The sequence below is a fragment of the Melanostigma gelatinosum genome, assembly GCF_949748355.1.
Source record: "Melanostigma gelatinosum genome assembly, chromosome: 13".
In the NCBI taxonomy this organism is placed as follows: Eukaryota; Metazoa; Chordata; class Actinopteri; order Perciformes; family Zoarcidae; genus Melanostigma; species Melanostigma gelatinosum.
The window spans coordinates 22,467,308-22,478,050 of NC_136646.1; the positions used below are offsets into that span (position 1 = coordinate 22,467,308).

The 10,743-nt window shown below is 43.9% G+C and overlaps 2 protein-coding genes across 2 annotated transcripts; one reads left to right on the forward strand and one right to left on the reverse strand.

Annotated features, from left to right (window-relative positions):
* Positions 1 to 244: 244 nt before the first annotated feature.
* On the reverse strand, positions 245 to 5,180 carry ptx4 (pentraxin 4, long). The gene is made up of 4 exons (XM_079281479.1): positions 5,011 to 5,180; positions 4,186 to 4,364; positions 2,544 to 3,592; positions 245 to 1,629 (listed from the first exon to the last, which is right to left on the reverse strand). The coding sequence occupies exons 1-4, from the start codon at positions 5,134 to 5,136 to the stop codon at positions 968 to 970; spliced, it is 2,016 nt and encodes a 671-aa protein (XP_079137605.1). The 5' UTR covers positions 5,137 to 5,180; the 3' UTR covers positions 245 to 967.
* A 1,648-nt stretch (positions 5,181 to 6,828) lies between these two features.
* Positions 6,829 to 10,397, forward strand: slc2a6 (solute carrier family 2 member 6; the record flags this gene model as incomplete). The annotated part of the gene is made up of 8 exons (XM_079281578.1): positions 6,829 to 6,882; positions 7,611 to 7,882; positions 8,184 to 8,280; positions 8,471 to 8,570; positions 8,861 to 9,054; positions 9,192 to 9,367; positions 9,537 to 9,835; positions 10,069 to 10,397. 8 exons carry the CDS (start codon positions 6,829 to 6,831, stop codon positions 10,395 to 10,397), a joined length of 1,521 nt encoding a protein of 506 aa, XP_079137704.1.
* Positions 10,398 to 10,743: the final 346 nt, after the last annotated feature.

Sequence of the window (10,743 nt, forward strand, 5' to 3'; positions counted from 1 at the left end):
GTGAGTGCAAAGACATCAGTGCCAACAGGTTCACCAGTGGTGGAGTAAGAAATCCTGATAAATTAATATTCCAGATCCTGTTAAGGAGAAGTCGCAATACTGCGATATTTTTTTAAAGTATTGAAGTATTAGCAAAATGTGTCAAAAGTAAAAATGGCCTCTTACAGTGTTAGTAGTACAATAAATAAATGTATTAATGTGCAGGAAGCAGTTTTATACCTTTAAAGTTGGTCAGGTAGAGCTTATATTAAATATTTTATTTAGATACAGTTAGTTTGTTCTTTTACGAACTCGTCATTCATTTGTTGGAGTCCAGACCATACACAATTTACATTTACAAAAGCATACAACAAAAACATGATCAGATTTATTCATATAAAAATAAGCATGATAAGTTTCTACTGACAATCCAAAAGACAGACCAACATATATCTCTAGTCACACAGTGGCTATCAATATAAAAGATATCCACGAACATGTAAGAAAGTGCAGCATCATTGATTAAAAAATGTGTTTTTCTCTTCCTTTAATCTCCATCCTGTATCTGTATAATGTTTAACAAAATGAGTCAAAGTTAATATTAATTATTATAGGCTGTTTGATTATATGACATGTTATGTCTGTTACAGATCAGAGGGAATCTGTCTCAGGAGTGAGCCTATGCTGAGACATTAATGTCACATTTACAGGCACACTTATATTATTCTAGGATCCTTTATAGTGTTTAATGATTGACTGGTGGATCAAACTTAGATTATTATTGACAGCTGATCAGTCTGAGTTCCAGTTTTGGTTAATAGGACTTTAAGTCCAGTAAGAATAGTGTTGTGAGTACATCAAACACATATGAGAAAAAATTACCTAAAAGTACAAGAGTGTTTATTTTAAAAGGCAGGCAAGAGACAATAAACATTCCCTGCAGAACTTGTTGGAATGAAACTCTTGATTTGAATCCTCTGTAACTTTATTACACACAGTGCTCCAGACATTCACATGCCACCTGCTGCACCTCCCCGTGGACCTCCTTGATGTCCTCCATGCCAAGCACCACCCCTCTGGGCACACCCCTTCCTTCTGCCACGCCTTCCACCTCCGAAGGACTCAGCACCCGGCTCCACATCCTGAACCCGGCCACCTGCCCAGCGAAACCCTCTGCAGGGTCGAACCCCCCACCGACGGTGTCCTGCTCCTGCCCCAGCACCACTGATCCACCGCCGGGAATCTCCCAGCCCTTCCTGAAGTTGGAGCCCGAGGAGGCGAGCCGCCCGTCACCGTAGTGCCAAAAACGACCCTGGATGGAGGACCAGAGGGCGCAGAGGTGGTGCCAGCGAGCGTCCAGGAGCGACGACGCAGAGAGACGTCGATAGACGGGGTCTCCGATGACAAAGTCCAGGGAGGGGGAGGAAGAGGAGGGGCGGGAAGATGAGGCAGAGGAGTTTCGTCCATACAGAACTAACTGGTTGTCGTTGACGTCTGTGGCGTAAGAGAGCAGAGTGCCGACATGTGAGGCCTCCACACGGAGCCACAAACACACAGAAAGTTCAGGAAGGTCCGGGAGAGACCGGAAGAAGGTCACGTAGTTCTCCGTTGAGGCCGAGGGGAAGAACAGCACGGAGTCCACGTTACAGACTGCAGACAGAGGGAGAGAGAAGATAAATAAAAACCCTGGAGTTAACATGTAAACATTGGTTTAGTAAGTTACAGTTTAAGGCTTTGCTCACCATTCCCCTCTACACACACAGACAAAATACATTTTAACCTCAGGCCTCTCTACCTTAAAAGTATCGTTCCACATTTTGGGAAATCATCCAGGACATAAACCAGCAAATTGATGAAACAGATGAGTTATAATGTGTTGATTAGTGAGCTTTGGGGGTTGCTGCTTGGCAGATTTTGTTACCTTCTGTGTCTCCGTTTCTGGTCTAAGCTAGCCTGCTGATGGCCATAGCGTCACATTCAATGGACAGATCCATAGTCCGGGTCTCAACATTGTCTGTCCAGTCACTGGTTGAAAATACAACATTGTCGCAGTGTTGGTTTCTTTCTTTGGCCATTTTCATACTGTGATTGTTTTGGTACCTGCAAATGTAATCAACACTGTGTAGAATGTATTCGCCCCCACAGGGGAAACATGAAGAAATGCTCAATCTGGTGGAAAATGGTAAAAACAACCATTTTTGAAGCCAGGGCTCCAAACAATCAAAAGCCTGATATAATAGAATGTATGATATTGTGCTGTAATGGTTGTGGGATCAAAAACATGGGACATTTTGTCCTTAAGGGTCTGTATTTTGGCTACACTGTTTATTATAGATAGGAGCTGAGGTTGAGCTTCCAAAAACAATTGATGCTGAATGCATTAACACAGCCAACATGATGGAAAAATAAATACAAATGAAAAGGACAAAAATGTCAGACAAAACATGTTTAAATGCATTCCTTCTCTGACTTCTCTGATAAGTACATCTAGTATTGTGAGGTACTATTGTCAGGTATTGTGAGACGATTAAAGGATTATCTTATCTTATCTAATTATTACTTACTGGTTGCATCCTTTTTGGGAACGGGTCGAGCAGGAATCTTGTGCCTCACAGGAAGATGGAGGAAGTTGTGGATCACTGAAGACTCAACCTTTGTGTCACTTTCTTCCTCCTCTCCTCCGTCCCAGTCGCTCACCCGATGAGACTCAGTCTGGGACTGAGGGAGATCATCTGGAACCCGGGCCTGTGGAGACCCCTGACTGGTCCTGCTGTGTCGGTCTTTAGCGGGTTCACGGTAGGTTGGAGAATGAGGGAGGGGCTGGGGCCAAGAGGGGTGCTCGGGGTTGTGTGACTGGGGGTGATGGTTCAACCGAGGCTGGGATCGTTGCGGGACCTGTGCATGAAGATACGGCTCAGTCTGGCTCGACTGGAGCTGCTCCTGCTGGATCGGGTACGGCTTTCTCTGGGCCCGGATCTGGATCTGTGACTGGGAGTAAGAGTCAGGCTGAGGCAGGTCATCTGTGGACCGGGGTTCAAGATTTGAGTACTGGACTTGTATCTGCTGATGAGATTCTGGTTGAGGTCTTGACTTCTGGGTCTTTGAATGTTTAGGCTGGTTCGGTGTTGCCTGGTACTGATGAGGCTCTGGGTGGTTTCTGTTCTGCGCTGTGGACTGTGATTGATTATCAGTCTGTGAATATGTGATAGCTTCTGATCTGGGTTGGGTATCCAGGATCCTTCCAGGCCTCCCTCCTCTCGGTGTTTGGCTCTGAGGTGTGACGTAGGAGTCGAGGGACCCTCCGGTTCTAACTCCTCCGTTCTGCTGCAGCACCTCACCGAGCCGGCCCTCCAGCCGGGTCACACGCTGGGCCTGGTTCTTCAGGGACTCCTGCAACCCTCTCAGCCCGATGAGCAGCTCGTCGCGCTGGTCCTGCAGGGCAGCCAGCCTTTCGTCTTGGCTCTGGAGCTCCAGGGTGAGCATGGAGAAATCCTGACGGGGATCAGGCTTCTGTTTCTGGGCGTGTCGGCGGTTGTCCCTCAGGTTCCTCTCCATCAAAGCCAGACGACCCTCCATCCGTTTACTCTTCTTCTCCAGCTTCCTACTCCACTCTCTGGGAGAATAATCGACAGGAGAACACTTGCTGTTGGAAATGCAGCATTTAAAATCAGGCCTGGTTTGTCAGATATCTGGCGATACATTTCATAACAAATGAAAAGCATTGATTGCTGATCAATTCTGAAAGTTGTTGCAAATGCAGATCTATATGCCAACAGGCGAGCTCTTCAAATGTGCAAACTTTGCAAATTTTTGTTGCATTAGAGGAAATGAATCCAGTAAAACAATATGGTTGTAAAGCTGTTCTGTTCTCATTCCCCAGAAAATAATAGATGCTAAAAAGAAAAGTGACGCACTCAACACTTCAAATTCCTTCCTGAAATAAATCCTAATGTTTGAGCTTCTATTTATATTTTAGTTTTCTTGAGTGAAGGTCTCTTTAAGAAATCAAATTCCTGTCATTGTATGCGCTGAAACTGGATTTACCTCAAATTGGCTTCTCTTCTCCATCTGCTCTTTACTTTCCATGATGCCTTTACTTACCAAAAATAACCAGTAGGGCTTTGTCTGGGATGAACGTATCCACAGATATATTTACAGTCGACCCTTAATTAGTTATTTAGTGACCATTTGTACCCGACCTCTGACCTGAGACCTTCTATCTCCTGCGTTGTGCTCAGCTTGAAGTGTTGGAGGTCCTGTGACATGCCGTGCCAGTTGCCAGTCAGAGCCTGAACACGTCTCTCCAGCTCCCCCGAGGAGTTTCTGTTCTGGTTCAGGGCCAACATGTCCAAGCGGGCCTGGGTCAGTGCCTGGAACTGCTGGAACTAACAAAGAAGAAGAAATGTGTTTTCACAAGTTTTTCTGCAGCTGTTTGGATTTGAAGGTCAGGAAAATACTCAAAGCCTCCGGAAAGAAAAAACAAAACAAACATTCAATGCATTTCTGTGATGACTTTTCCTCTTGAACAATCGTTGCTGCAGGACTTTTTCACCATTTCAGCTGCATACCCACAGTACTTTCACAAAATGAATAATTTGTTGTTAGTCGAGGAGAAGGGTTTGAAGTTAAAGCTTGTTGAGTTGTAAAACCTAATTGTTATGCCTTTTAGGCTAATTATTAATCATTGTCACAGATGTTACATCAAAAACACATCACAAAATACAGTTTAGGCTCAGGTAGGCAATATAGGCAGAAATATTATTTTATTTGTTGAAATTCTGTTGACATCCCGACAGCAATCAACAAATAAAATGCTCGGACTGAAGAAGAAAAGATATATTGTATCTGTGGCTGTTGCAGGACTTCAGCTCCTTAACGTTCATTCATCACTAACTCAACACACAACGGAAAAAAATAGCAACAAAATAACTGCATAACAAACACATGAATGCAATAAAAATGTCCATTATTTGACGAATGTTGGCCACACTTAATGCACACACACACGCACACACAAAGTCCGATTCAAACCTGCTCGTTGAGTCGTCGTAGTTTCTGGGACACAGGATCGACTCCCTGCACCTTAACGGGCTGAATTTGCAGCAGAAGCATGTGGACCAGGATCAGGGGCCAGCGGCCGGGCCTGAGGCTGCACATGGTGCAGTGTAGCTGGGACAGATGCAGCTGGGAGCCTGAGTCCCTGTCTGGATGTCTGCAGAAGAGAGAAAGACAGAGCCTAAAAGGGCTGGTCTTGATACACACTCTAAACACACAATGAACACATGTGCACACACACGTACAATACACAAAAAGCACGCCCACAAGCTCGGACCAGATTTTCCATTTTCCACAACATCATTGGGGACCTCAGAGGAAATGCAGATGGATAAAACAGGTACTCAGATTCTCTCTGCCTCTCTTTCTCTCTCTCCTACACAAAGAAAAGTAAACTTCTCTTTCTACAAACTGATGTCCAGTGTTTATTAAAATGCAGAACAGTAGATTACTGTGTTAAAGTGCTGAAAATGAAGTTTTTCTCCACCACAATCCCACTTTAAGTTTGTTTAACTGGATCTTCTGTTGATAAAGATTTGATTCATTCAAATCCTGTGCGACACATTATTACTGTTGGGTATCTCAGCACAAGTAGAAAAGGTGATTCCTTTTATTTGTATGTATGTGTATCGTGCTTATTGAGCAGTAAATGTCATGATGCATGGGCTAATTGGAGAAGCAGGCTGTACTTTCCTCTTCCCCCTGACTCAATCATGGATCCTTTCTTCTTCTTCTTCTGCTTTTTCTCTGACCAGCTCAATCCAGGAATGACACCGGTTATCTCTTTCCTACCGCTTTATGTTCATGACCCGGTTGCAACACTTTAAAATGGACAAAAAAAATCACGAAATTGGCTCCAACAATCTTATCAATATTTTGTTTAAAAAACAATGTCGATGCACTTGAATCTGTCAACAGCTCGTGTTTTGATTTAGTATTCTGTTTTCATTCCACACGTGTAATAATTCAGTCGTTTTTTACGGTCACTAAGTTAAATATTTGAAACAATTTTAGTCCTGATCATAACCACAAAATATTTTCTAATTTTAAGTTTTGTAACCCTTTAAATAACAGTTTGTTGACATAATGTAATTATTTTCTGTATGCAAGGGGTTTACATTCACATCTGCTCCGTAATAAAGCAGCAAAACCAGGAAAATAGCAAGTATTTGCCCCAAATAGCAAACATGAATCTGGTGAAAAATAGTAAAAAATAGGATTTTGAAGCCAGGGCTGTAAATGTTTGAAATCCTGACATGATAAAATGCATTGTTCTGTGCTGTAGTGGCTGTGGGATTTAAGATAGTGTTTTTAATGGGATTCAATGGGGGCATTTTTGCTCTAAAGGGTCTCCCGGAAGCCGAGGTTGAACCCTTGCCAAAATGCATATCAAATGTTTTAACACAGCAAAAATGACTGCAAAATTTAAAATGAAAAAGCCCCAAAAAAATGTTCCAACAGTAACTGAGGGCAGCTTGTTCAAAATGTCCAATGATGCACACCAAAAATTCCAGTTCCATGTCACTTGTGAAAGACCAGTGCTTTACTGACTCCTCCTTGTTTCAGCCTGTCAGCCTGGAAAACCAGGTTCATACAGATAGATATTACTGTTTAAACAAAACAGTCTTCTTATTCAAGCGGTTTGTTTCATTTTCATTTTTAATCTGGCAGTGTTTTCAGAGGACAAGATTTATTTTTTGGTGATATTTCATTCCCGTGTGAGGAGAACAAACTGATCCTGAAACAGATCGATAAAGGCTCCTCTGTGGGTAATGTCAGGCTCCTGCTGCGGACATGGAAGAAGAAACTCCACTGCTGAACAGAAGACCAACATCGACTGAATCCAAGGTTGGAAACATTTCACTTGTTTTAATGGCACTTAAAATCTCATCAACAGTGCATAGATTTACTTTATGATTGATTTAATATGAACAAAGAAGATAAATTCTCACTGTAGGGATTACAGTCTGACTAGTTTCATAATGATATTTGAGTGTGTAGTCAGCCTTCATTTGATTCTTGGATTAGTCGATTGCAAGTTTTATTTCAAGCCGAAACATTTTGACACAGAGTAAAAAAGAGCCATGCTGTGATTGGCTCGTAGTCTCTACTTTCTCAGCTGACTAGTTATCATAAAACACAGCTCCTTCCATTAAAGTCGTGCTATGCAGCTAAACATTTGACACAATTCACTGAAGTTCAACTGAAGGTTTCGCTACAAGCATCAGGACATTATTGGCATGTTGCAAAAAGCCAGTTAGATTTGTTGAGCTATGCTTGCTGGCTTTATTAATAACAAGTTGGTATAAATTAAATGTCACTGTAACACTAAGCAATTAGTAAATTAATTTGTCCCCACTTGTTTCATTGAAATCACAAATTATGGTCAAAATGATTTGAAAGAATTTGACAAAAATAACTGTATAATAATTCTTATTTTAAATTTTTTAGTGGAAGCTGTGAGAGCCTAAACGTCTCTTTAACTTGAACACACTGACACATTCAGTGTACCTTCAGCTCTGAAACATAGACTCTATATGTGTGCAGCTCATCCTCTGAGTTTTCCTTCATCCCAGATCAATAACTCCAAACTGTTCCTGGCCGTCTTCTCTGCCGTCCTGGGGAACTTCAGCTTCGGCTACTCCCTGGTCTACTCGTCCCCGGTCCTGCCACAGCTCGCGCGCCCCGATGCGGACCCTCGGCTCAGGATGGGCACGGAGCAGGCCGCCTGGTTCGGCTCCATCTACACGCTGGGCGCGGCGGCCGGCGGGCTCGGGGCCATGCTGCTCAACGACATGATTGGACGCAAGCTGAGCATCATGACGTCAGCGGTGCCGTCGACTATTGGGTCAGTCACAACATGCAGCTGTGGTGGAAAGTTCATTCACTCAAGCACTTCAGTACAGTTCTGTTGGACACGTACTTGAGTATTTCAATGTTATGCTACATCTTCTTACTTTTTCCTCCACTGGATTTTATACAAAGCAACAGTAATTTGTTATTTTGTAAATGAAACAAAATGGCTGATTAGACCTTAATCTATGACGCAATCGATCACTGACAAGTAGGTCAATGCTGTTGTATTCATAGATGATCGTGGTGCCTGTTTGTTTTAAAAACTCCCATCTGTATACATGTGTGTCTTATAGGTACATGCTGATGGGGGGGGCTGTCGACATACGGATGCTCCTTGTGGGCCGTTTCCTCACAGGCATTGCGGGAGGGATGACCGCAGCATCCATTCCTGTACGTTACAGACTTTTAACCGTTTATGCAACTTTTCCTCTTGTTTTTGGTCCCAATTACCCGTTTTTAAAATTATAGTTTGATACGACAGTCCTGACAACAATCATGTCAATTGTCATGCTGTTTATTTGAGTGTTTTTTCATCATGCATATGTTCATGTGACTCTATGTTTGTGTGTTTATGTCACAGGTTTACATCTCAGAGATCTCCCACAAAGCAGTGAGAGGAGCTTTGGGCTCCTGCCCTCAGATCACTGCTGTGTTCGGGATGCTGGCGCTCTACGTCATGGGTAGGATGATACAAAACATCCTTGAATATCCAGTGTGATGTTCAGTGGCCATGCACCTTGCATTTCTGGGCATTTGCTGGCTTCGGTGTTTTTGTTATTCTGGCTGCTTAATGTAGATAACACATGTTGTGGTATTTTAAGTGATGCATGCAAATTGTTCAGCTGTCTTCAACTTCAACCGCAAACATTTCCTGTTTGGCTTTCTCAACAATCGCAGAGGCAAAAATCTATCATAGACCAGAATGTATACGCGCTATCGTGATCTGAACATCTCATATGACGACGTTCAGGTCCGGTGGTGCCGTGGCGGTGGCTGGCAGTGGCTGGGGAGGTGCCAGCTGTGTTGATGGTTGTGCTGCTGGCGTTCATGCCCCGCTCCCCCAGGAGGCTCCTCGCTCTGGGCAGAGAGCAGCAGGCTGAGAGGGCCCTCCGCTGGCTGAGGGGCAAACACTACGACACGCACATCGAGCTCAGCGCCATACAGGTGGGAGACACACGGCCATAAAGGTGCTAACGTCATACTCACACATTGACTTCAGTTGTGTACATGTTAAAGTTAATGAACTATTCCATTTGAGTTTTATTTAAATGAATGTTTATCTGTTTTTCTGCACAATGCAGCACAGCATCAACACGCAGGGTAAAGTCACATGGTCGCAGCTGGCCACACCCATCTACTACAAACCAATCCTCATCTCAGTGGTGATGCGTTTCCTGCAGCAGATGACGGGCATCACGCCCATCCTGGTCTACCTGGAGACCATCTTCTCCAAAAGCACCGTCCCCCTGCCGCCCAGGTTGGACATCTATTCTATTTATTGTCAGTCTGTTTAGTCATCTTCTGTTGGTATTCCCTCTTGATTTTATCTTCATTTCTCATGCAAATGTTGCTGTTTGCATTGATTGTCTGTTTGATTCAATCCCAGGATGCTCCATACTTCCCTTTTCTTCTTCTGTGTCTCTCAGTTATGCCGCTTCCATTGTGGGTGCGGTCCGCCTCTTTTCCGTTGCTGTGGCAGCCAGTTTAATGGACAAGGCGGGACGCAAAGCCCTGCTGTACACGTCGAGTCTGCTGATGTTCCTGTCCTCTCTGACTCTGACCATGATCTCCCACACCTCAGCTTTCCCTCCAGGCCCCGCCCCTCCTAATCTCACCATGAGTTTGGACTACAGCTCCCACAATGCCATTGGAAACACTTTGGATGCCGGCCCCCCAACTGCAGCAGGCCTCATCCCTCTCATCAGCACCATGGTGTTCATATTTGGTGAGTGTTATGTTGTTATGTTGAAAATCCACATGAAATTTGCTTCAGATATTTAAGCCTCCAAGAGGATGAAGTGTAATTTCCCATGCCTTTTCATCTCTTGCAACCATCAGGTCAAAGTTTCTTTGGTTTATGACCTATAAAACTATGACATTACTTTTCTACAATGACATCATCACCCGCTTTTCATTTGACCTGACTGGTTTGTCCCCGCCTTGTTGCTTGTCTCCTAGGATACGCCCTGGGATGGGGCCCAATCACGTGGCTGCTGATGTCAGAGGTGTTGCCGCTGGTTGCCAGGGGCGTGGCCTCGGGTCTGTGCGTGACTGTCAGCTGGCTGACGGCCTTCATGGTCACGCACGCCTTCACGCACCTGGTGGACAGGTACGGCCTGTACGTGCCCTACCTGTGTTTCACGGTGGTGTGTGTGCTCTGTCTGCTGTTCACCGCCGTGTGCATCCCAGAGACTTGCGGACGCTCACTGGAAGAGATCGAGAACTATTTCAGGACGGGGCGAACGTTCACCATCAACAGGAGTCAGTCCGTCGCACAGTCAAACTGAAGATCCCTTTGATCAAAAAGGAGTTACTGCCACGCTATACCTCTGAAACAAGGCTACTGCACAGTGTTTCTTTTTTTATAAATATGTAATAATCAATATTAAAGGTCTAAGGTGTCTGTACAGCAATCTGAGGACAGGACAACTATATAATGACTGACTCACAGAAGGACCACTGATTGTAAAAAGCAATTAACAATAGGTCAAGATATCGATAATAATCATGTCACGTTAATAAAGCACCAAACAACTATTTCCTGTTTGAAGATATAGCGGAGTAATGTCTACCTGAGTAGAGAATGATACAATACTAACACACAATGTAACACACATTTTACCTTTAAATACA